At 51.0% G+C, this 25986-nt stretch overlaps 2 protein-coding genes across 7 annotated transcripts in view; one reads left to right on the forward strand and one right to left on the reverse strand.

The window, feature by feature from the left end:
- On the reverse strand, window positions 1–5447 carry LRCOL1 (leucine rich colipase like 1). The gene is made up of 5 exons (XM_067701397.1): window positions 5424–5447; window positions 4531–4728; window positions 4300–4425; window positions 2517–4238; window positions 1–2307 (listed from the first exon to the last, which is right to left on the reverse strand). Exons 1-4 carry the CDS (start codon window positions 5445–5447, stop codon window positions 3957–3959), a joined length of 630 nt encoding a protein of 209 aa, XP_067557498.1. The 3' UTR covers window positions 1–2307; window positions 2517–3956.
- P2RX2 (purinergic receptor P2X 2) overlaps window positions 4074–25986 on the forward strand; it is a 24704-nt gene continuing 2791 nt past the window's right edge. The window contains exons 1-5 of one of the 6 annotated variants that reach the window (XM_067701302.1): window positions 4077–4794; window positions 4906–5101; window positions 25099–25283; window positions 25579–25714; window positions 25824–25895. In XM_067701302.1, coding sequence (XP_067557403.1) covers window positions 25108–25283; window positions 25579–25714; window positions 25824–25895 — 384 coding nt within the window. In that variant the 5' untranslated portion in view covers window positions 4077–4794; window positions 4906–5101; window positions 25099–25107. Of the gene's footprint in view, window positions 5102–25098; window positions 25284–25578; window positions 25715–25823; window positions 25896–25986 lie in introns of all 6 variants that reach the window. The other 5 variants (XM_067701304.1, XM_067701308.1, XM_067701306.1 and 2 more) reach the window with 5 other exon arrangements.

The following is a 25986-nucleotide window of genomic DNA, read 5'->3' on the forward strand; positions in this document are numbered from 1 at the left end:
TTCTGGTTTTGCTGGGTTTATTTTATTTATTTATTTCTGGCCTTGCTGGGAGCGGCGCCGGGCGGGCATGTGGGATCTTAGTTCCCCAACCGGGGATTGAGCCCGTGCCCCCGCCAGGGGAAGTCCCGGTTTTGTTGTTGTTGTTATTTATTTATTTATTGGCTGCGTTGGGTCTTCATTGCTGCACGTGGACTTTCTCTAGTTGCAGTGAGCGGGGGCTACTCCTCGTTGCGGTGCGCGGGCTTCTCATTGCAGTGGCTTCTCTTGTTGCGGAGCACGGGCTCTAGCCGCGCGGGCTTCAGTAGTTGTGGCTCGTGGGCTCTAGAGCGCAGGCTCAGTAGTTGTGGCGCACGGGCTTAGTTGTAGTTGCTCTGCGGCATCTGGGATCTTCCCGGACCAGGGCTTGAACCCGTGTCCCCTGCAGGTGGATTCTTAAGCACTGCGCCACCAGGGAAGTCCTGTTTTGTTGTTTTTAAAGAACGAGCTGCAGTCACTCTGGGATCCACTTCCCGCCCACTGGGATAGGACCAAGAAGACAGACCATAAGCAGCGTCGTGCAGGGTGTGGGCAAAGCGCCTGTGGGAGTGTGATAGGGCGCGGGTGCTGTGGAGAGCAATCTGGCATTTCCTAAGAGGTGAGACGTGGAGTAACTGTATGAGCCAGAGTCCCACTCCTGGTATAGGCCCAGAGAATTAAAAACCTGTGTCCACAGAGGACGTGTATAGGAATGTGCACAGCAACTTTACTCAGAAGAGTCAGAAATGGAAAGAACCCGCGTGTCCCTCCACGGATGCCGGTAGACAGCATGTAGTTGCAGCCACGCGGTGGAATGTTACTCAGCCACAAAAAGGAGCAAAGTTCTGCCTCACTTGACAGCGTGGATGAGCCTTGAGAGCATCGTGATCCGTGAAGGAAGCCACAGCGGCCCCGGATCGTGTGAGTCCGTCTCCACGGAGCGTCCTGAGCAGGCAAAGCCGCAGAGACGGAAGGTGGACGAGTGGTGGCCTGCGGGGGAGAGGGCGGCCTGGCGGACGCTGGACGGAGCCCCGAGGCCTGCCCGGCCTCCTGCAGACTCGCCCGCCCAGAGGACCCTGGGGGGAGGGGGGCGTCCTGCGGTGAACCTCGACCCACGACCCACGGGCGGCCCCGACCCCAGGGCTGGTCCAAGCGTCCTCTCCTTGCCCATCTCCCCAAGAGCCCTGCATGCCAAGCGGCCAGCCGCGGGGGTCCTCAGCTTGTGGCGGCTGCCTGTTTCCTCACGTCCGTCCTGCTTCCCTGCCGCACAAGCTCAAACACACCAGCGTCCCCAGGGCTCCACCAGATTCGTTTCACGTGGGGCTCACGAGCGACAGTAAAGTCTCCCCAAGTCGGGTGAGCCGTGAGGAAAGCCACAGACTGACGCACCCCTCACAACCGGGGCCTGGCCTCTCGTCGCCCCCGGAAGCCCTGCTGCGGCCAGTCGTGCCGCCCCCAGCCTGCAGCCTCTTCTGGAGAATCGCGTGGATGGGGCCTCGCGGGCGTGGCCTCTGAGGCCGCTCCTCCTCGGGCGGCGGGGCCTCCCGTCCGGGGATGCACCACGTTTGTCCACTCACGCAGCAGCGTCAGGAGCAAGAATGAAGAGCTTGAGCGGGTCAGGGTGCGACACAGGTGTTCAGCGCACCTGGTGAGTGTGTGCGCGGCCGCCCCCCGCTGCTCGCGAGGCCGCCGACGTCCCGTCCGCCGCGGGTGCCCCAGGCTCTGCAGCCTGGCGGCCCTTGGTCCGTCTAATCACAGGCTGGACGTCAGCCTGCTCTGCGTTTCCCTCGGGGCTAATGATGGTGGACCAGCTTTCTCGTGCGTCTGAGCTGTCTGTATATTGTCTTGGTGAAATGTCCGTTCAAATTTTTTGTCGTTTTTAATTGGTTTTTTTTTTTAATTTATTTATTTTTGGCTGCGTTGGGTCTTCATTGCTGCCTGCAGGCTTTCTCTAGTTGCAGCGAGCAGGGGCTTCTCTTGTTGCGGAGCACAGGCTCTAGGCACACAGGCTCAGTAGTTGTGGCACGTGGGCTCTAGAGCGCAGGCTCAGTAGTTGTGGCTCACGGGCCTAGTTGCTCCGTGGCACGTGGGATCTTCCCGGACCAGGGCTTGAACCTGTGTCCCCTGAATTGGCAGGCGGATTCTTAGCCACTGCGCCACCAGGAATGTCCCTTAATTGAGTTGTTTTCACTTAACTTTTGAGAGTTTTTTGTATAGTCTGGATCCGAGTCCTTTGTCAGATGTGTCATTTCTTCTCGTCTGTGGCTTGTCTTTTCATTCTCTTAACTGTGTCTATCACAGAACAAAAGTTTTTAATTTTTATGAAATCCAATTTATCTAATTTTTCTGTTATGTGTGGTGTTTGGTCATGACTAAGACCTCTGTCTAATCCAAGATCATGAAACTATTCTCCTCTTTTTCTTCTAAATGCTTTACAGTTTTATGTTTTACGTTTAAATCTATTCTTTTTTTTAAAAAAACAACTATAATTTGTGGCTTACCTGGCTTGTTCTCACTATTAGGGTGGGAGCGACGGCTTCTCATGACTTACCCTGCAAGTACTGTCATAGTCATCTCCAGCCCAGGAGGAGCAGGCAGAAGCGGGGAGGCACAGGGTGGAGAATTGTTTTAGCAGAGCCCAGAAAAGCAGCCTGGTGTCTGCGGGGTGGGTGCTGGGCACAGAGGAAGGTGACAGTGACATTTCTGGCACTCTGGGTGCAGAGGAGCGGCTCTGGTGTTTGCCCCGAGAAGCCACCAGAGGGAACAGTTTCTAGATCAGCCAGCACTTCTGCTCCAGGGGAAGGTGGGACCAGTGGGAGCCCCCCCCCCAGGGGTCTTTAGCGGGCTCCAGTGTCCTCACTGCGCCATCCGCAAGGTCAGGGGAGCCTTTCCAGTTGGAACGGCCAACTGATGACTTACCTGCAGTGACCAGTCATCTGTGTGCGCCTGCGGGGGAGGGACGTGTCTGCACCTGCCCTTTCCTCTGGGGAGACTCGGTCTCTGGTGAAGGGGGCTCCTTAGGACGGTGCTGAGCTGAGACCCGGTGTCTCCACGTCCACAGAAACACTCACTCAGTCGGGAGGTTTGCTGATGCTAAGTTATCACCTCGAGGTTCCAGTAGGGGCCACCCGGATGCGGGCGGTCTCAGGAGTTCACAGCTAGACGTCTGATACCTGCAGGTTTTCACCATCCCGGGAAGAGCAGCCTGAACACGTGCGGGGCTCAGGGTCCAGGCAGGTCTCCAGGGCACAGACCGGGTCCAAGTCACTAGAAGACACAGCAAAATTAGGAAACGCACGGGGAGACGCAGCCTTCGGGCAGCTGGATTGTAAGGGCCACACTGTCCTCGGGACCGACAGTCCGCGCCTCTGGGCGAGGCTGCCGGCGGAGCGGCCTGGTTGTCTCCGACACCCTCGGGACACCCGTGGACTCACTGTCGTGGCACCTCTGCACCCACCGCCGCTCTGGGTGCTGACGGGCCAGGTGGGCGTGCTCAGGAAGCTCTGGCTCTCACCCTCGGGGCCCCGACACACCTTTTCCGTCAGACTGCAGTCACGGGTCCCGGAGTCTGAGCTCGGGCACCAGAGTGTTGTCTCCCAGCCGCTCGCCGTGCCCCTCCGGTCACCGTGCCCCACGTCCCTCTGCGGCCCCCCTACCCCGTCCTCCGTGGTGTCTTCAGGTCCTGCGTCCTGGGGGGCCGCCTCACTGAGCTCCTTCTTCTGGGGAAGGTGATGGGGGGGAGGCCCCCGAGACAGTCCTTCCCTTCGTCCAGCCCCACAGGAGTGAGTCCCGGTGCTGCCCCGTCCCGTGGGTCCGCCCCCCGCCGCTGTGCTGGCCCTTCCCCGGGCATCCAGCGCTGTGTCCTGCTGCGACCCTGGTGGACCTGAGAACCCACCCCCCGTGACCCGTGCCCTTTTCTGACGCCTCATCCGGGCTCTGCTTCAGGAAACGGGAACAGAGGCCGATCTGCAGAGGCAGTTGGCGGCCTCTCCTGGGAGGGGACACACCACTTCCAGGTCACTGCCCGCCCGCCCGCCCGCCCTCAGGCCAGTCGCTGGAGTTAGCCCCACAGGCGGGCTGGACCCGGTTCCAGGACTCACCCAGGGCAGGCACTGGACCAGGACGCCGCTCCGGGGGACGCAGCGGTGTGGGTCGACCTCGTTCGGCTGGACGCAGCACTTGCTGCGGCACTCGCCGTGGTCCGTGCAGTAGTCCCCGTTGGGCTGGGGGCAGCGGTCAGAGCCAGCAGGCGCCCCCCTCCGGCCCCGCGGCCCTTGGCCTCACCTTGCACCACGGCACGCACTGCAGGAAGATGGTCTTGGCCGTGCAGTACGTCTGCAGCCCGTAGCTGCTGGTGACGCAGCAGCCGCTCCAGCACTCCGTGTGGTCCAGGCAGGTGTGCCCGTTCGGCTACGGGAAAAGGAGACCTGGTCCCTTCTGCCAGGCCCCCAGCCCTCCTTCCCAGGGTCCGCCCTCCCTGGCCTCTCGCCCCTCGCCGGCCCGGGCAGGGCACACCTTCTGCCAGGACAGGCACTGCTGGAAGACGGCCTGGGGGCTGCAGAACTTCTGGGAACTCAGGCTGTTGATGACGCAGCCGCCGCTCTGGCACTCTGAGTACTCCTCGCAGGCCTCCCCGATGGCTCCCCCCCCCCCCGTGCCCGCCGCAGCCCCGTGTTCTCCCCCACCCTGCAAACTTGGCTCGCCCGCCTGACACTGTGCTGGAACATCCGCAGACCACGGGGGTCCAGAAGACGGAGAGCCGGGGGAGGGAGGCAGAGGGTAAACTGAGGCACAGAGGACAGAAGAGGCGGCTGTGCGGCCGAGCAGCAGGCAGGGAGGGGTGCCACGAATGAAGCTTCCAGCCCCTCCCCACGCTCTCACGTTTTACAGGTGAGACGCTGCGGCTCAGAGAGGGTAGGTGACCTGCCCGGGATCACAGAGCCAACAAGGAGTTGGACTGAAGCCCAGGCCTGCCGCCCGCCCACCACCTGTGAGGGGCCCTCCACTCGGCTCTCAGAAATCTCCTTCACAAGCTCAAAACTACTGAGGGTCCCAAAGAGCCGCTGTTCCGCGTTTACTGTTCTGGGTAAGTCACTTCAGCTCTCAAGGGCTGAGAATAAAGGCGTCTGGGCTCAGGGTCGGGGCGGCCCAGCGGGTGAGACCCGAGGACAGAGGAGGAGCCGCCCAGAGACCAAGCAGACAGGAGGGCCCCGGGGAGGGGGCCGTGCGGCACGGAGTCCTCCCTGCTGCTCCTGTGCAGGGGCCACCGCGGACGAGGCAGGACGAGGGGATCAGGGCGGTGACACACAGCCCCCAGGACAGCCAGGTCGCGTTGTCTCCGCTGGCACACCACGATGCACACGAGCTGATCACTGTCGCCCCGGCACCCGCTGCCCCCTCCCCCCCACTCCCCTGGGCCCGCCCCCTGCCATTCCACGCCGCGCCGGGTCCCTGGAGCAGCTTCTGTCCCAGGTCGCAGGGGCCACTGGACTGGGTACTTGGCGCCGGGCCTGGGTGTGAGTCAGGAGTCAGCTGTCCCGGGGGCCTGAGAGCCTTGGGAGGCGGGCGCGCTCACAGGCTGGGCGTGGGAGGGGGGACAGAAGAGGGAGCACAGAGCCGGGGCAGGAAAGCGGGCTGGGAGCCAGGGGCCCCGCGGGCCTGGGTGCGGGCAGCCCTGCACTGTGCAGCGACGGGGCAGGGACGTGTAGCTCACCTTGTGGGACCGTGGCAGGTGCGTCCCCCGCGTCGTCACCAGGGTCGCGGGCCGCAACCAGAGCAGCAGCAGACGCCCAGTGCTGGCCGTGGCGCGTGGCCTGTTGGCCCCCGAGAGGCCCCGCCCGCAGGGCTCCTGCCCCTCCCCTTCCCAGGCTTTCTCCATCCAGATGGATTTTTAAACATGAATAGTCATTGTTTTCTTAGAGGGGTTTTGTTTACAAGATTGGGCAGGAAGTGCAGAGAGTTCCCGTACATGCCCCTGCCCCGCCTCCGTTTCCATTATCAGTATCTTAGCCGGTGTCATACATTTGCTGCAATCCATCCAGCGATTTTGATAATTATTATAAACCAAAGCCCACCGTTGCACGAGGGTTCGGTCTTGGTGTTGTACATGCGATGGGCTTGGACACACGTATGAAGTGTACCTACGCTTGAGAATCATATGGGGTCGTTTCACTGCCCAGAAACTCCTCTGTGCTCTGCCTGTTCATACCCCAGCCCTGGCACCGCCCACCCCGACCCTGATCCCTTCACGTCCCCATGGCTGTGCCTTTTCCAGACCGTCCCAGGGTTGCAGCTGTGCAGTGTGTCACCTTTCAGGTGGCTTTTCCCACTTCCTAATATGCACCTGAGGGTCCTCTGTGTCACTTTAGGGCTTGGTAGCAAATTTCTCTTTATCACTGAGTGGAAAATATATTTTCAACAGCCTTTCTCTGGGGAGCGATCGAGCCCTTTATTGGTTTAGACAAGAGCGTCTCTGAGGTTAGCGCGCCCAGAATCTCTCCTCGCTTCTCTTTTGGGCCCATCTTGGCAGCGGTCCCCTCTGGTCTCCAGCTCTGGACCCTGCGATGTGACAGGACGAGTGTCCTCAGGGCCCGCGGCCCTCACCCTCAGACTGTCCCAGGTCACTTTATTTGTTGCGGGGCATCTGGGGAGACCACCGGGCCTTTCTGGGCCCTAGTTCCCCTCCCTGTGAAATGAGGGGTGGGCCCCCTTTGAACCGTCGGTTTTCAGATGATTCCGTGAAGCACGGGGTCATCTGCCTGGCGAAGCACCGCGGAAATCTGCGTTTTAAACTCCTGCACCTGTTCTGGAGCAGGCCCAGCCCTCAGAGCCTTCCGGAGAGCAGAGCCGGGTGGAGCACAGACGGGGGGGGTGGCCTGGTGCCCCCCGAGCCCGCCCGATTGGGGCAGATCCTCAGACCAGGAAGGTCGTCGTGGGCGGGGGCCTGGCGGGGCAGCGGTGCTGGGCGCCTGGGGGTGGGCGGGCAGGGGTCTGGTTTGTCTCCACATTGCACCTCACGCAGAGCACACTGTCCAGACAACCAGGCTGGTATTTGCTCCAGAACCATGCCTGTCTGTCAGCGCAGACTCTTTTGGCCCCATGCAAATATCCAGAAATTACCCTGTGCCTTCAGTCAGGACAGAATTGAGCAACACAGAACATCTCAGAGTGGCTTCGTTTACACTTTTGTTCATGAAAATGGCAAGTCACAGGACTCTTCACTTCTCTGAGTTTTGGTTTTCTGTAATTTTAGAGTTAAATTTGTCTCCAGTAAGCCATAGCTCAGGAGCCACAAAAGCAGTGCTAAAGCATTTCATTCTGAAGTTTTGCTCTTTCAAAAGAGACACAATAGCATGAACTCAGAGCCCTATTTGGATCTGCGGATGCCGAAAAGGGATGAAGATGCAGAGAAAAGAGAGCAGAGGATGCAGGTCTTAGTGACAACAATACCATTTCTCTTTTAAATTTTACCTTTGAAAAAGCACCTCAAAGTCTATTTCAACGTGTGTTCGACAACAGTGTTTTAAACTTTTCCCCTCAAAAAAAAAGCACCTGCAAAGCTGGGACGCACCTTTCCCACACGTGCGTCCTACGTGCCGGCAGAGGTCCAAGTGTGTCTGCAGGTCTCCCTGCAACCCCATCGCAGGTCGGCAGATGTGAGTGGGCCGTTCTGAGTCCTGGGGCCTCACCGGGCGCTGCCGCCCGCACTTCCCAGGCCCCGGCCCCGCCCAGGATCCTGTCCCTCCACTCAGAATCGGCCCTTGGGAGGAGGACAAGTGTTTCCACGGTGGAACCCAAGACACACTCTCTGGTCCTGGGAGACTGAACCTACAGACAGACCCACAGCCTGGAGCAGCCACCCTGGGGAGCTGGCCAAAACTCTCAGTGACCCCAGATGCGAGCCCCAGGTCAGTGCCCCCAGCTTCCCTGGCTTTGCCCCTCCTCCAACTCAGGACCAGCCTGAGAAGCCAAATGTGCCCCCTGACCCATCACACGGGATGCCCGTATCAGTCTGCCAGGCTGCATAACAACCCCACAGACGAGGACGGCCTTGTATCCTGGAGCCTGGCAGGCCAGGTGTGGGCAAGGCTGGTTCCCTCTGAAGCCTGTCTCTTTGGCCGTCTCCTCCCCTGCGTGGTGGACCAGCCCCCATGCTGGGCAAGCTCTGGACAAGCGCCCTTGTGCTGACCACGGCGCTCTGCCTTGCTGCTGACCTGTGAGGGCCACCGGACACAGGCTCCAGGGACGGCGCGGGAACTCACTTGTTTTCCTTCATAGCAGGTCAGAGGTCTCGGATGCCTCAAATCACACGACTCAAGGAAAATGACACCAGACAGTTGAGTCGTACAAGCAGTTTCCAAGATAAATGGCAACCCCACAGCCATTGTAGGAACTTTGTAAACCCTGTTCCCACATCATATCAAACCTATCAAATATAATCATTATGTCACAACTACGTAAGAGCTAAATTTCAATCACAACTTGAACACCTTTAACTTTCAAACCTGCAGTGTTCTTTTTGTACTTTAAACCAGGAAAAAAATATTTTCTGGTCTCAAACCTTTTCTTAGGCCCTTGAAAAGTTCGCAGACCCAGTTTACGCAATTGGTTACGATGTGCCTGATCAATCAGACAGCCCACACGGCGCGGGAACGCCGTACCCCTTGGAGAAAGTCCAGTTCATGGAAGGTCACAGCCCACCTGTGCTCACAGCCCATCACTCACAACAGCCGAGGGGGGAGCAGCCCGAGGGTCCATCGATGGATGGACACATAATACGTTTGTCCACATAATAGAACATTATTGTCCACATAATAGAACATTATTGTCCTTAAAAAGGAAGGACACTCCGGCACCTGCTACAACACAGAAGAACCTGGAGGACGTGATGCTCAGTGAGATAAGCCAGGCGCCAAAGGACAGATTCTGTGTGGTTGCTTCCCACTATGTGATCCTTCCTGGAGGAGTGAAATCCACAGAGACGGGAAGCAGGAGGCTGGCTTCCAGGGTCTGGGGGTGGGGGGTGTTATTTTATGGGGACAGAGTTTCCGTTTGGGAAGATGAAAGAGTCCTGGAGATGAGGGTGGTGAAGGTCGCACAACAGTGAAAAGGCGCTTAATGCCCCTGAGCTGTACACCTAAAAAATGGTTAAGGTGGTGAATTCTGTACTGTACACATTTTGCCAGAATTAAACTCAGGGCCCTGGAGGCATAGCTGGTCCTGAGCTTGAAGAACCCTGCATTCGCAGCCCCTGCTTGTTCTGAAATATCCTCTATGGAGAGAATCTCGTTTCTCGGACATTCGTTTATAAGTCTCTCGGCTCAGGCATCCTTCCACGGTTTTGCCTTCCGACATCAACGTCAGGTGTGATGCCACAGCGTCTCAATCTGACAAAAGCCCGACAAAGCAAATCTTGCCCAAAACGTTACACATCCTGATAAATTAGATTATACAACCACAGGTACCATATTTAGAGCATAAACCCCTCGTGTGGGTCCGATACCCACCCGGCCTCACTTATTCTCCGAGCGGGGAGGCGGCTGAGCCTCTGGTGCCCACGAGGAGAGGTGACCCACAGGTACAGCCCTGACAAGCGCTCGCGTGCAGGCCGCCCAGCGCTCACACGCAGAAGAATAAGACGTGCCAGCAAACGTGTGAGAGTGGACATTCCCTGCAGAGAAACGCCCTCTGGGAGCTGATAACGGCTTAAATCCTCAGCGGCCCTACCTTTGAATCTTGGGTCCCACCGGCTCCTCTGTGTAGAGGTGAGGCTGGCCAGGCTGTGGCTTCCGGAAAAGACTCCCAGCCCCCAAACAGAGATTCACACAGGAGCCAGGCTCCAGGGAGCCTGGGGCAAAGCTGCCGCAGAATCGCGGGAGCAGCTCCCAGCCCCGCCTCTGTTCCCGCCTTCACCCTCTCGAGAAGTCTCCTCCCTCCTCAGGAGAAACCGGACACACAGTGGCCGGTGGCCGGGCCACACAGGAAGGCAGGACGCTGGCCCACGTGGGAACCCCAGGAACCAGCCGCAGCCTCTGCAGCCGTGGGCCCAGACGGCCGGCCCCAGGCCAGCGACCGCAGCTCCCCCGGGTCTGCCCGCCCCGACTCAGGACCAGCCCCTGCCCCATCCCGTGGGACGTCCCACTGCCGGTCAGCCGCCCTGCCTCCCCACGAGCACCCCTCAGGGTCCCTGGAGCCCACCTCTTGCACTCTCAGGGTCCCCACCCGCCTGCCTGGGGGGCTCCTGATTCGCAGCCCTGTTTGTTCTCACGGGGTGGTCTGAACACAGTGTTCATTCAGTTACATTTCCTGACTTATTTATTATTGACGACAAGCCAGGCTCTGCGGAAGAAGACTGAGTGTCCGCAGCCACCTGATCGCCTCGGAGGGGGTTCTTGGCCTCGTGTGGGAAATGGACCTGTCGACAGATTACATAACGTGTGGAAGATGCCTCTAAGGGAGCGGTGGGGATGCTGGGAGGGAGGACCGGGTTTCCCCAAGTGGGGATCCCCAGGTGGTGGGATGCAGGACAGAGGTCCAGGCAGAGGAGGGGGTGGGCCTGGGAGTTGGGGACGGATGGGAGGGTCGGGCCTGGAGAGCTGGCACAAGAACCTTCACAGGACCAGAGGGTGTCTCAGAAAGTTCTGGGCACCACGCAGGACAGGACGAGAGGCTGGCACTGCTGGACCACTGCAGGGGGTGCTGCCTGGGTGTGTGGGGCGAGGGCACCAGGGACCCAGGCCCACTCTGGGCTCTGGGGACGGGGCTGTGAAGGGGTCAGTTCCACACAGTGTTTCAGGGGTCCACCACTGCCTAGCGGCCCCCAAAACTCAGCGGCCCAAAGGGCAATTGGTGACTGCCTCTCGGGTCCTGTGGGCTGACTGGACTCAGCAGGGTGGTTCTCGCTTGGACTCATGCGGCAAAGGGCAGTCAGATGGCACCGGGCTGGCGAAGTGACCTGAAGCCGCGACTTCTCCACCCGCTTGTCCACGGTGGCTGAATGGCAGGGGCGCCTCCCCAACGTGGCTGCCTCACAGCACTGAGTCCCGGGGGACCAGCCCAGGAGCCAGCATCACCCCAGAGACGCCCAGGTCAGTGTGGGAGGAGGAGTGACCAGAGCCAGGGCTGAACCCAGGAGTGGGCACGACCCCCAGGAGCGGACACGAACCCCCGGGAGTGGACACGACCCCCAGGAGCGGACACAGCCCCCAGGAGTGGACACGACCCCCCAGGAGCGGACATGAACCCCAGGAGCAGACACGAACCCCCCAGGAGCGGACATGAACCCCCCAGGAGTGGACACGAACCCCCCAGGAGTGGGCACGACCCCCAGGAGCGGACACGAACCCCCCAGGAGTGGACACAAACCCCCCAGGAGCGGACACGACCCCCAGGACTAGACACGAACCCCCCAGGGGTGGACATGAACCCCCCCCAGGGGCGGACATGAACCCCCCAGGAGTGGACACGAACCCCCCAGGAGCGGACACGACCCCCCAGGAGCGGACACGAACCCCCCAGGAGTGGACACGAACCCCCCAGGAGTGGACACAGCCCCCAGGAGTGGACACGACCCCCAGGAGCGGACACAGCCCCCAGGCGTGGACACGACCCCCCGGGAGATGGCAGAAGGTGAGGAGGGGCAGCTGGTGACAGGATATGGTTTCTTACAGGGGTGATGTCTGCGCGACTCTGTAAATATACTAAAACAATGAAATATACACTCTAAATGGGTGAATTGTATAGCATGTGAATTTTCTCTCAATAAAGCTATTTAGAAAAGGAAATCTATTTGAACTTTTACTTATAACTTCATTGTTTTTACATTGTTATTTATACGTTTTTAAAATTCTATCCTTGTCAGAGAGTAACATTTCCTTTTAACCAAAGAATTAGAATTCAATTGAATAACTTGCGTTTTTCACTTGTAAAATGCCTTTTTAAGTAAAAAAAGAAAAAAATCAGTCCTCCTAAAACTAATTTCTTTAACTTATTTTTTTTAACCATTTTTTAAATTGAAGTATAGTTGATTTACAATGTTGTGTTTGTTTCTGGTGTACAGCAGTGATTCAATTTTATATATATATGAACTTCCCTGGCAGTCCAGTGTTTAAGATTCCACGCTGCCACTGCAGGGGGCACGGGTTCAATCGTGGTCAGAGAACTAAGATCCCACATGCTGTGCCCCGTGGCCAAAAAAATTATATATATGTATATATTCTTCTTTAGATTATTTTCAATTATAGATTATTACAAGGTATTGAATATAGCTCCCTGTACTATACAGTAGGACCTTGTTGTTTACCTGTTTTATATGTAGTAGTGTGTATCTGTTAATCCCAAACTCCTAACTTATCCCTCCCCCACTTTCCCCTTTGGTAACCATAAGTTTGTTCTCTATGTCTGTGAGTCTATTTCAGTTTTGTAAATAAGTTCATTTGTATCATTTTTTTAGATTCCACATATAAGTGATATCACATGATATTTGTCTTTCTCTGTCTGACTTACTTCACTTAGTATGATCATCTCTAGGTCCATCCATGTTGCTGCAAATGCATTAGTTTATTCTTTTTTATGGCTGAGTAATATTCCATTGTACATATGTACCACATCTTCTTTATCCATTCATCTGTTGATGGACACTTAGGTAGCTTCCATGTCTTGGCTATTGTAAATAGTGCTGCAATGAACATAATCTTTTCGAATTATGGTTTACTCTGGATACATGCCCAGGAGTGGGATTGCTGGATCATATGGTAGCTCTATTTTTAGTTTTTTAAGGAACCTCCATAGTGGTTGTACCAATTTACATTCCCACCAACAGTGTAGGAGGGTTTTCTTTTCTCCACACCCTCTCCAGCATTTATTGTTTGTAGACTTTTTGATGATGGCCATTCTGACTGGTGTGAGGTGATATCCCACTGCAGTTTTGTTTTTTTTTTCCCACTGTAGTTTTGATTTGCATTTCTCTAATAATTAGTGATGTTGAACATCTTTTCATGTGCCTGTTGGCCATCTGTATGTCTTCTTTGGAGAAACGTCTATTTATGTCTTCTGCCCATTTTTTGATTGGGTTATTTGTTTTGATATTGAGCTGTATGAGATGTTTGTATATTTTGGAGATTAATCCCTTGTCAACTGCATCATTTGCAAATATTTTCTCCCGTTCTGCAGGTTGTCTTTTCATTTTGTTTATGGTTTCCTTTGCTGTACAAAAGCTTTTAAGTTTAATTAGGTCCCGTTTGTTTATTTTTGTTTTTATTTCCATTACTCTAGGAGATGGATCCAAAAAGATCTTGCTGTGATTTATGTCAGAGTGACCCGCCTATGTCTTCCTCTAGGAGTTTTATAATATCCGGTCTTACATCTAAGTCTTTAATCCATTTTGAGTTTATTTTTGTGTATGGTGTTAGAGAATGTTCTAATTTCATTCTTTTACATGTAGCTGTCCAGTTTTCCCAGCACCACTATTGAAGAGAATGTCTTTTCTCCATTGTATATTTTTGCCTCCTTTGTCATAGATTAATTGGCCATAAGTGTGTAGGTTTGTTTCTGGGCTCTCTATTCTGTTCTGTTGATCTATGTGTCTGTTTTTGTGCCAGTACCATACTGTTTTGATTACTGTAGCTTTGTAGTATAGTCTGAAGTCAGGGAGCCTGATTTCTCCAGCTCTGTTCTTCTTTCTCTAGATTGCTTTGGCTATTTGGGGTCTTTCGTGTTTCCATACAAACTTTAAAATTTTTTGTTCTAGTTCTGTGAAAAATGCCATTGGTAATTTGATAGAGGTTGCATTGAATCTATAGATTGCCTTGGGTAGTATAGTCATTTTGACAATATTGATTCTTCCAATCCAAGAACATGGTATATCTTTCTATCTGTTTGTGTCATCTTTGATTTCTTTCATCAGCATCTTATAGTTTTTAGAGTGCAGGTCTGTGTCTCCTTAGATAGGTTTATTCCTAAGTGTCTTATTCTGTTTGATGCGATGGTAAATTGGGATTGCTTCCTTAATTTCCCTTTCTGATATTTCATTGTTCGTGTATAGAAATGCAACAGATTTGTGTGTATTAATTTTTTATCCTGCAACTTTACTGAATTCACTGATGAGCTCTAGTAGTTGTCTAGTAACATCTTTAGGATTTTCTATGTATAGTGTCATGTCATCTGCAGTGACAGTTTTACTTCTTCTTTTCCAGTTTGGAACCCTTTTATTTCTTTTTCTTCTCTTACTGCTATGTCTTGGACTTCCAAAACTGCATTGAATAAAACTGGTGAGAGTGGGCATCCTTGTCTTTTTTTCCTGATCTTAGAGGAAATGCTTTCAACTTTTCACCATTGATGTTAGCTATGGGCTTGTCATATATGGCTTTTATTATGTTGAAGTATATTCTCTCTGTGCCCACTTTCTGAAGAGTTTTTGTCATAAATGGATGTTGAATTTTATGATATTTATAGAGATTTCCATCTGAAAGCAGCAGAATACATGTTCATCTCAAGAGCACATGCAGGGCTTCCCTGGTGGTGCAGTGGTTGAGAGTCTGCCTGCCGATGCAGGGGACACAGGTTCGTGCCCCAGTGCAGGAATATCCCACATGCTGCGGAGCAACTAAGCCCGTGCGTGAGCCATGGCCACTGAGCCTGTGCATCCAGAGCCTGTGCTCCGCAACAGGAGAAGCCACAACAGTCTGTTGTGAGAGGCCCGCGTACCGCAAAAAAAAAAAAAAAAAAACACATGCAACATTCTCCAGCATAGATCACATGCTGGGCCACAAAGCAGGCCTTGGTAAATTTAAGAAAATTGAAATCATGTCAAGCATCTTTTCCAACCACAATGCTATGTGGCTAGAAATCAACTACAAGATAAAAAATTGCAAAAAACACAAACATGTGTCCAGGCTAAACAATATGCTACTAAACAACCAATGGCTCACTGAAGAAATCAAAGAGGAAATCAAAAATACCTAGACAAATGAAAATGAAAACACAATGATCCACAACCTATGGGATGCAGCAAAAGCAGTTCTAAGAGGGAAGTTTACAGCAATAAAAGCTTACCTCAGGAAACAAGAAAAATCTCAAATAAACAACCTAACCTTATGTCTAAAGCAACTAGAGAAAGAAGAAGAAACAAAACCCAAAGTTAGTAGAAGGAAAGAAATCATAAAGATCAGAGCAGAAATAAATGAAATAGAGACTAAAAAAAATAGAAAAGATCAATGAAACTAAAAGCTGGTTCTTTGAAAAGATAAACAAAACTGATAAATCTTGCAAATAGAGATTATCATACTAAGTGAAGTAAGTCAGAAAGAGAAAGACACATACCAGGTGATATCACTTATTTGTGGAATCTAAAATATGACAGAAATGAACTTATCTGTGAAACAAAAAACAGACTCATGGACATAGAGAACAGACTGGTGGTTGCCAAGGGGGAGGAGGGGGTGGGGGAGGGATGGAGTGGGAGGTTGGGGTTAGCAGATGTAAGCTTTTATATATAGAATGAATAAACAACAAGGTCCTACTGTATAGCACAGGGAACTATATTCAATATCCTATGATAAACCATACTGGAAAAGAATATTATATAAAATGTATATACATAGATGAATTAAATTCTTTATGTAATAAAAAAAGAAACAATAATACTTTGGATGTATTAGGTTAAATAAAACATATCAAAATGAAAAAAATATGATAGAACTTTAGCCAAAATCATCAAGAATAAAAGGGAGAGGGTCCAAATCAATAAAATCAGAGATGAAAAAGGAGAATTTACAACCAACACCACAGAAATACAGAGGATCATAAGAGCAACTATATACCAATAAAATGGACAACCTGGAAGAAATGGATAAATTCTTAGAAAGGTACAATCTTTCAAGACTGAACCAGGAAGAAATGGAAAATATAAACAGACCAATTACCAGTACTGAAATTGAAGCAGTGTTTTTGGCCACGCCACATGGCTTGCCGGATCCTGGTTCCCTGACCAGGGATTGAACCTGGGCCCACGGCAGTGAAAGCACGGAGTCCCAACCACTGGACCACCAGGGAATTCCCTGAGTCAGTAATTTAAAAACTCCCAAGGAACAAATATCCAGGACCAGATGGCTTCACAGGTGAATTGTACCAAACATTTAGAGAAGAGTTAGCATCTATCCTCTGAAACTATTCCAAAAAAAATTGCAGAGGAAGGAAAATTTCAAACTCATTCTATGAGGCCACCATCACCCTGATACCAAAATCAGATGAAGATATCACAAAAAAAGCAAATTACAGGCCAGTATCACTGATGAACACAGATGCAAAAATCCTCAACAAAATACTAGCAAACTGACTCCAATAATACATTAAAAGGATCATACACCATGATCAAGTGGGATTTATCCCGGGGATGCAAGGGTTTTTCAATATTGGCAAATCAATCAGTATGATACACCACATTATCATACTGAGGAATAAAAACCATATGATCATCTCAATAGATGCAGAAAAAAACTTTTGATAAAATTCTTTAACTTATTTAAATATGTTTATGCAGATTGTAGATTTTAACTGACACCTTAACTGTCACCACTGACTCTGTGGTTGGGGCCATGCTTGTTTCCTCCCAGCCTGAAGTTTGCATTAGGACTTTCCACTTTTAATTTTCCTTCCAGGACGCTTCAAGACAACTCACCTGAACCTCACAATGAGCGTTTGGGGTCCAGACACAGGCTTCGCACTGACTTTGAGAGGCTGCTAACGGGAGAGTTCTAATGGGGCGGGTGCACACGGCAAAGCCACCTTCCTGGGGGCACCCTGCAGCTGTCCTGTCGTCCTCAGCATGATCATAACACTCTTCTCAAACAGTGAAAGAAATCACTAAATTCTTGGACAAACGAGATTTTATAACATACCTTTTCTTCTGAGAAAAGATAAGGAAAAAACATTATACGTTTTCAGAAGACAGAACCCCTGCCACAGCTGGCCGGGCAGGACTTTGCCCAGGGGGAGGAGGGTGACCTGCAGGGGAGAAATCTCGCTGTTCGTGTGGGTTTCTTTCTATCCCTGAAACGCCAGTATTTTGCCCTGACATTTTAGGTGTGAACCTTTTTTTTTAATATATAAATTTATTTATTTATTTTTGGCTGTGTTGGGTCTTCGTTTCTGTGCGAGGGCTTTCTCTAGTTGCGGCGAGCGGGGGCCACTCTTCATCGCGGTGCGCGGGCCTCTCACTACCTTGGCCTCTCTTGTTGCGGAGCACAGGCTCCAGAGCCGCAGGCTCAGTAGTTGTGGCTCACGGGCCTAGTTGCTCTGCGGCATGTGGGATCTTCCCAGACCAGGGCTCGAACCCGTGTCCCCTGAATTGGCAGGCAGACTCTCAACCACTGCACCACCAGGGAAGCCCCAGGTGTGAACCTTTTTAAAAATCCTCTTGCCTGGGGCCCACCAAGTCCATTTATCACTTCTCCCCAGTTTCTCTTCTTTCCTGAACCGTGTGACAGCCTCTCAGAGCTGCTCACACCTCTCCTCCCTCACGACCACTGTTCGTGGGGTCAGTGCCAGATGTTGAACGCCGCAGTTGTTGGGGTCAGGCCACTAGTGGGCCACACACAGCGACCAGCCCCTGGCCAGTGGAGAGCCCTGTACTGTGTGCTCCTGTAACCCGTGCTGGGCAGACTGGCCAGCCACTCCCCTTCAAGGCACAGGGAGAAACCGCCTCTGCTGACAGCAGCATCCGTGGGCCCAGGAGCAGGGCAACACCCCAGGGAAGGGTCTCTGTTGCCTCCAGGTCGCAGGCAACGAGGGAGCAGGGCCGCATCCCACCGTGGCCCCCTGGAGGTCCCAGGGCTCTGTAGCCCTCACTCCCCATCTCCCCCACCCAGTGCCTGGCAACCATTAATCTGCTTTCCAGCTCTATGGATTTGCCTGCTCTGCACATTCCATATGAGTGGATTCATACAACAGGTGGTCTCCAGGGACTCCCTTCTTTCAATGAGCAAAATTTTTTCAAGCTTCACTCACATTGTAACGTAAAAGGTCCTTCACTTTTTTCATTGCAGAGTCATTCTGTTGTATGGATATACCACATACTATTTATTTTACAGTTGATGGACATTTGGGCTCTTTCCAATTTTAACCATTATGGATAATGCTGCCGTGAACACTTCTGTACAAGTTTCCGTGGGGACACGTTTTCGTGTCCTCTGGGTGTTCCACCTAGAAGTGGATTGTTGGGTCCTGTGATAACTCTAGGTTTAACCTTTTGAGAGACTGCCAGACAGTTTTCCAAAGCGGCTGCACCACTGTTCATTCCCACTGGACATAAAAAGTATCTGACTTTTCCACATCCTCACCAACACTTGTTATTATCTTCTTTTCAATTACAGCCATCCTGGTGGGTGTGAAGTGGTCTCTCACTGTGGTTTTGATTTGAATTTCCCTACTAGTGGATGCTGTTGAGTAGAATTTCCTATGCTAACTGGCCATTTGTGTATCTTCTGTGGAAAACTTCCTATTCAGATCCTTTGCTCCTTTTTCAAATTGGTTATTTATCATTTTATTATTGAGCTGTAAGAGTTTTTGAGGTACAATCCCTTATCATATTTATGATTTGCAAGTATTTTCTCCCATTCTATGGGTTGTCTTTTTACTTTCTTGATGGTGTCCTTTGAAGCACAAAATTTTTTTAATTTTGGTGAAGTTCAATTTATTTATTTTCTCTATTTGCTTATACTTATGTTATCATTTATAAGAATCCATCACCAAACCTAAGTCCACAAATATTTACACCTATGTTTACTTCTAAGAATGTTATGGTTTTAGCTTTTACATTTAGGTCTTTAATCTTGAATTAATTTTCATATATGGCGTGAGGTATGGGTCCAAGTTAATTCTTTTGCATGTGGATATACAGTTGTCCCAGCACCATTTGTCGGAAGACTACTCTTTCCCCAATGAATTATTTTGGTATCATTGTCAAAATCAATTTATTTTATTCTGGTTTACATATTTATATTTTCTTTCTTTGTTCTCAATTCAGTTCCATACATCTACATTTCTATCCTTATGCCAGTAAGTGCAAGTGAATCGTTGGGTCCTGTGGTAACTGTTCTGATTACTGTAGCTTTGTAGTAAGGTCTGAATTTGGAAATGCGAGTCCTCTAACTTCACTCTGCTTCTTCAAGATTGTTTTGGCTACTCTGGATCCCTTGCATTTTTATATGAATTTTAGGATCAGCTTATTCATTTCTGCCAAGAAGCCACCTGGGATTTTAATAGAGACTGTGCTGAAGTTGTAGGTAAATTCAGGAAGAATTGCTATTTTAACATCATTAAGCCTTTCAATCCATGAACATGGACTGTCTTCCAACTTACTTAGATCTTCTTTAATTAAAAAAAAAAGTTTTATAGGTTTCAGATAAGGTGGGCACTAGTCCTGTTAAATTTATTCCTAAGTATTTTATTCTTTTGAATACTATTGTAATGGAACTCTTTTCTTTTTATTTATTTATTTGTGGCTGTCAGGTCTTAGTCGCAGTGCGGGGTGGGGATGGGGGGCTTAGTTGCCCCGAGGCATGGGGGATCTTAGTTCCCCGACCAGGGATCGAACCCACATCCCTTGCATTGGAAGGCGGATTCTTAACCACTGGACCACCAGGGAAGTTCCTGGAACTGTTTTCTTAATTTTCAGATTGCTCATTGCAAGTGTTGTAAATATAACTGATTTTTATATATTTCTGTTTTTGGCCACACCGCCTGGCTTGCAGGATCTTAGTTCCCCGACCAAGGATTGAACCCAACCCCCCTGCAGTAGAAGTGCAGAGTCTTAACCACTGGACCCTCAGGGAATTCCATATATATGTATATATATGTATATGTATGTACGTTTTTTGGTTTTTGTTTTTTTTTTGCGGTACGCGGGCCTCTCACTGCTGCGGCCTCCTCCGCCGCAGAGCACAGGCTCCGGACGCGCAGGCCCAGCGGCCATGGCTCACGGGCCCAGCCGCTCCGCGGCACGTGGGATCCTCCCGGACCGGGGCACGAACCCGCGTCCCCTGCATCGGCAGGCGGACTCCCAACCACTGCGCCACCAGGGAAGGAAGCCCCTTATATATTTTTTACTGAACCAAACTTGGGTCTTCTCGCCTGCAAACAGTAAAGCCAACCCACTGCCTCCGGGTTGTGATGAAGGAAAGTGCAGCATTTATTGCAGGTACCAAGCGAGGAGTCCAGGGAACTAGTGCTCAAAAGACCTGAACTCCCCGAAGGCTTTCAGGGAAAGGTTTTTAAAGACAGGGTGAGGGAGGGAGGTTGTGGGGTGGGTGATCAGCTCGTGGACCTTCTTCTGATTGGTTGGTGGTGAGGTAATTGGGGGTCAACATCATCAACCTTCAGGTTCCAGCCATTCTGGGGTCTACATGCGTGTAGGCAGCATACAGTTAACTTTCTCCATCTGGTGGGGGTTTCAGTATCTGCAAAACAGCTCAAGGACACGGCTCAGCATAGTATCTACAGCCCTTGAGGACTAACTAAAGGCCCTTGACTTTGTTTAATGGCTGAAATATTGTTATTTTGTCTTGTTTGACTGTTTTCTTTTCTTTCTGCATTTTCTCACTTCTCTGATTAAATTTGTTCTTTGGAACTAGGGGAAGGCCTAGGAGGCTAAAGTTTTTCTACAGACAAGAGGCAGGCAGAGGACAGGGGAGGGTCTGTCCCAGGAAGGACCCACAGGGTCCTACTCGGTTACATATTGATCTTGCATCTTGCAACCTTGCTGAACTTGCTTATTAGTTCTAATACGTTTTAGTGGATTCCTTAGGATTTTCTATTTCTATTTTAATTTTGTCCCCATTTGCTTGCTACTTGCCCTGGCTGGAACCTCCAGGATAATGTTGAATAGAGGCACCAAGGGAGGACAACCCCTTCTTATTCCTGATCTTAGGGAGAAGCATTTATTCTTTTCACCATTAAGAATGATATCAGGGCTTCCCTGGTGGCGCAGTGGTTGAGAGTCCGCCTGCCGATGCAGGGGACACGGGTTCGTGCCCCGGTCCGGGAATGATCCTACACGCCGCGGAGCGGCTGGGCCCGTGAGCCATGGCCGCTGAGCCTGCGCGTCCAGAGCCTGTGCTCCACAACGGGAGAGGCCACAACAGTGAGAGGCCCGCGTACCGCAAAAAAAAAAAAAAAAAAAATCTCAAAAAAAAAGCAAACCAACTGTTAATTTAATATCCAAAAATTAGTTATATACCATATCAACAAAATAAAGGACAAAAACCACATGATCATCTCAGTAGATGCAGAGAAAGCATTTGACAAAATCTAAAACATTTCTTCATGATAACAACACTTAACAAACTAGGACTAGAAAGGAAATTTCTCAACCTGATAAAAAATAGTATCTACAAAACACCCACAGCTGATATCATTCTTTTTTTTTTTTTTTTTTGCGGTACGCGGGCCTCTCACTGTTGCGGCCTCTCCCGTTGCGGAGCACAGGCTCCGGACGCGCAGGCTCAGCGGCCATGGCTCACGGGCCCAGCCGCTCCGCGGCGTGTAGGATCATTCCCGGACCGGGGCACGAACCCGTGTCCCCTGCATCGGCAGGCGGACTCTCAACCACTGCGCCACCAGGGAAGCCCATTTTTTGAGAATTTTTGCATCTATATTTTAAGGAATTAGTCTGTTCTTGTGATGTCTTCCTTTTTTTTTTTTTCCACAGAGCAATGCTAGCTTCATAGAATTAGTTGAGATGTGTTCCCTCCTTTTCTAAATTTTACAAGTTAACATTTAAGGAAGTTAAATTAACATTTAACACCAATCCTGGAAGTTGTAGCCTGAAAAATCAGACAAGAAAAATAAATAAAAGGCATCCAAATCAGAAAAGAAAGTCTCTGTTTGCAGATGACAGGATCTTATATCCAGAAAATCCCGAAGAATCCACAAGAAAACTACTACAACTAATAAATGAGTTCAGCAAAGTTGCAGGGTAGAAGCTCAACCCACAAAAATCAGTTGTGCCTCTACATACCATCAATGAACAATCAGAAAACGAAATGAAGATAATTCTCTCTACAATAGCATCCAAAACAAACCAAAAAACCATAGGAGTAGATTTAACCAAGGAAGTGAAAGAGTTGTATAAGAAAAATGAAAAAGCGTTGTTTAAAGAAATTAAAGAAGATGTAAATAAATGTAATGACACCCCACGTTCATGTATTGGAAGACTTACTATTGCTAAGATGGCTATGCTACCCAATGCAAACTGCAGATTCAATGCAATCCCTATCACGATTCCAATGGCCTTTTCTGCAGAAATGGTACGGCTGCTCCTTAAATCCATATGGCATTGCAAGGGGCACTGAATAACCAAAACAATATTGAAAAAGAACAAAGTTGGAGGACTCACATTTTCCAATTTCAAAATTTTCTATAAAGCTATAGTTACCAAAACAGTATGGTGCTGGCATAAGGATAATACAGATAGGACAATGGAATAGAATAGAAAACCCAGAAATAAACTCTATGTCTATGGCCAGTTGATTTTCAACACAGATGCCAGACCCTCAGTGGGTAAAGAATAGTTTCTTTAACAAATGGTGCAGGGACAACTGAACATCCACGTGCAAAACAATGAAGTTGGAGCCCTACCTCACACCATAAGCAAAGATTAACTCAAAATAGATCAACAATCTAAATATAACAGCTAAAATCATAAAACTCTTAGAAGAAAACAGGGGTAAATTTTCATGACCTTGGATTTGGCAGTGGATTTTAGAAATGACACCAGAAGCAGAAACAACAAAAGAAAACATAGATAAATTGGACTTCATCAAAATAAAAGACTTCTGGGCTTCCCTGGTGGCGCAGTGGTTGAGAGTCTGCCTGCCGATGCAGGGGACACGGGTTCATGCCCCGGTCCAGGAAGATCCCACATGCCACGGAGCGGCTGGGACCGTGAGCCATGGCCGCTGAGCCTGTGCGTCCGGAGCCTGTGCTCCGCAATGGGAGAGGCCACAGCAGTGAGAGGCCTGAATCCCGCAAAATAAATAAAGACTTTTGTGCATCAAAGGTCATTACCAATAAAGTGAAAAGACAACCTACAATGGGACAAAATATTTGAAAATCATATATCTGATAAGGGTCTACTATCCAGAATACATAAAGAATTCTTACAACTGAACAGCAAAATTTTTTAACCCAATTAAAAAATGGGCAAGGTGGGACTTCCCTGGTGATCCAGGGGTTAAGAATCTGCCTTCCAATGTGGGGGCCATGGGTTCAATCCCTGGTCTGGGAACTAAGATCCCACATACCACGAGGCAACTAAGCCTGCATGCTCTAGGGCTCACATGCCACAACTAGAGAGCCTGTGCGCTGCAACTACTGAGCCTGTGCTCTAACTAGAGAGGAGCCTGCATGCCACAACTAGAGCGAAGCCCACGTGCTGCAACGAAGGGCCCGGGTGCCACAACGAAAGATCCTGCAACTAAGACCCGATGCAGCCAAATAAATAAATATTTTTTAAATGGGCAAGGGACTTGAATAGACATTAATCCAAATAAATTATATAATTTCACCCACTAGGATGGCCATAAGTGAGTGGAAAATAACAAGTGTTGAAAAGGATGTATAGAAACTGGAATCCTTGTATATTGCTAACTGGAATGTAAAATGGTTCAGCTGCTTGGGAGACATTTTGATGGTTCTTCAAAAAGTTAAACACAAAATTACCATATGACCCAGAAATTCCACTCCTAGGCATATACACCAAAGAATTGAAAATAGTTGTTCAAATACTTGTACCCGGATGCTCATAGCAGCACTAGTTACAGTAGCCAAAATATAAAATATAAAAGCTCAAATGTCTATCGGTGGATGAACAGATAAATTGTGGAATATGCATACAGTGCAATATTGGTCTGCCATAAAAGGGAGTGGAGTACTGACACATGCTACAACCCAGATGGACCTTGAAAACATTACGCTAAGTGAAAGAAGTCAAACACAAAAAGGCAAATATTCTACGATTCCATTTTTGAAATATCCAAAGTAGATAAATCCATAGAGAGAAGGTAGATTGGTGGTTGCCAGTATGTGCAAGGAGCAGGGGGACGGGAAGTTCTTGATGGGCATGGGGTTTTATCTGGTGATGATTAGAATGTTTTGGAAGTAGATGATGGTGGTTGCACAATATTGTGAGTGTACTAAACTTCAATGAATTGTTCATTAAAACGGCTAATTAAATGCTATGTGAATTTCACCTCAAAAATGTGTAAAACATTTATCATTTTGTGAAATAGTACGATGTCTGGGATTTGGTCCAAAATAATGAGGTGGGGGTAGAGGTACAAAAAGTAAAAACAAAAACATGTTTCCTCCGAGCTGTATAGGAAACAAAACAAGAGACGGAAATGGGTAGAAGCCTAGAGTGCGGAAATCCAGGTGAGAAACGCGGCGGGGCGCTTTGTGTGGGGGGGAAGGGGCTAGAACCCAACAGCCCTGACGTGTATCTGTAGACAAAAGCAAGAGGACTGTTAGGGCAAAGAAAGAGATCCAGATTTTTTGTCTGAACCCTGGAGGCAGGGGTGCCTTTGCCGAGCTGCGGGGAACCGCGGACACGAATCAAGGATTGCTCTTGGGAAATCATCTCCTTGTGCACCTTAAACTTACAAAACTTCACGCGTCGGTTGTATCCCAACAAAATTGGGTAAATATACATATATTTTTTTAAAGGGATTGCTCTTCGGGTTTAGTGCGCGCTGCGCATCAGACACCGGCGGAGACGCAGAGGAGGCGGGCAGTGCTCTGCCGCGTCTTCCCCCCGAGTTTTAAGTGTCCTCCCGAGGGACGCGAGGGCCTGCACCGTCTTCGCGCCCTCCCTGAGCGGGCTGGGGGCGACGGCTGCCGCGACCCCGACCCTGCCCGCTCGGGGCCCCACCTGGCGACACCTGCCAGGTGCGCTGCGTGTCTACGCCCGGCGCCCCCGCGGCTCGGGGACCGACCTGGGGCGGGGCGAGGCGGGACAGGGCGGGGAGCGCGAGGCCACGCCCGGGAGGCGGCCACGCCGGCGCCCCCCAGCCCGATTTCCTGTCCCAGCAGCTCGGGGCCATGGCGGCGGCCGAGCCCAAGACCCCCGCGGGGACGGCCGCGGCCCGACGCCTGGCCCGGAGCTGCTGGTCCGCGTTCTGGGACTACGAGACGCCCAAGGTGATCGTGGTGAAGAACCGGCGCCTGGGCATCGTGTACCGCACGGTGCAGCTGCTCATTCTGCTCTACTTCGTGTGGTGGGTGCGCACGGGGGGAGACCCGGCGGCAGGGGGTGTCCAGCGGGGTCAGGAGCGTACGGGAGGGCGCCACCGGGACGTCCCAGGTTGGAGGGGCCGCTCTGGGCAGGTGGCGAGGAGAATGCCGGCGGCCGCCGCCAGGCTGGCCCCTCGGGCGCCGCAGAGCCTACCCGGCCGGCCCCCGAGAGACGGTGACGCAGCCTCGATCCCGCCGGAGTCGAGCTGACTCGGCAGGGGAGGGGTCCCGGGCCTGCCGCGGGGTCGCCTCCAGAGCCGGCCCTGCCCGTTCGCACAGGTACGTGTTCATCGTGCAAAAGAGCTACCAGGACAGGGAGACGGGCCCCGAGAGCTCCGTCATCACCAAGGTCAAGGGCATCACTTCGTCCGAGAACAAAGTGTGGGACGTGGAGGAGTACGTGAAACCCCCCGAGGTGCGCCACTCGGGCCCCGCCCCCCCCCCCTCCGAGCACCCCGAGGGTGGGACCGAGCGGCGGCCGAGCTGCCCGGCGCCGGCCGACCGTCCCTTGTTTCTGAGCCCAGGGGGGCAGCGTGTTCAGCATCATCACCAGGATCGAGGTCACCCCCTTCCAGACCCTCGGAACCTGCGCCGAGGTGAGGTCGGGTAGAGAGCAGAGCCGGGGCGGGAGGGAGGGGCCCTGCCTGGTCCGCTGTGCCTGGGGGAAAAGAGTGTCGGGCCCCTGAC

Source organism: Pseudorca crassidens, chromosome 12, assembly GCF_039906515.1.
Source record: "Pseudorca crassidens isolate mPseCra1 chromosome 12, mPseCra1.hap1, whole genome shotgun sequence".
Taxonomy (NCBI): domain Eukaryota; kingdom Metazoa; phylum Chordata; class Mammalia; order Artiodactyla; family Delphinidae; genus Pseudorca; species Pseudorca crassidens.

Coding starts and splice junctions, on each gene's coding strand:
- LRCOL1 (XM_067701397.1), bottom strand. CDS start 5,447: ATGGCAGGGGGCGGGCCCAGGGGA. Junction 4,426..4,530: donor AGTGCCTGTCCTGGCAGAAG/GTGTGCCCTGCC, acceptor CTTTTCCCGTAG/CCGAACGGGCACACCTGCCT. Junction 4,239..4,299: donor AGTGCGTGCCGTGGTGCAAG/GTGAGGCCAAGG, acceptor CGCTGCCCCCAG/CCCAACGGGGACTACTGCAC.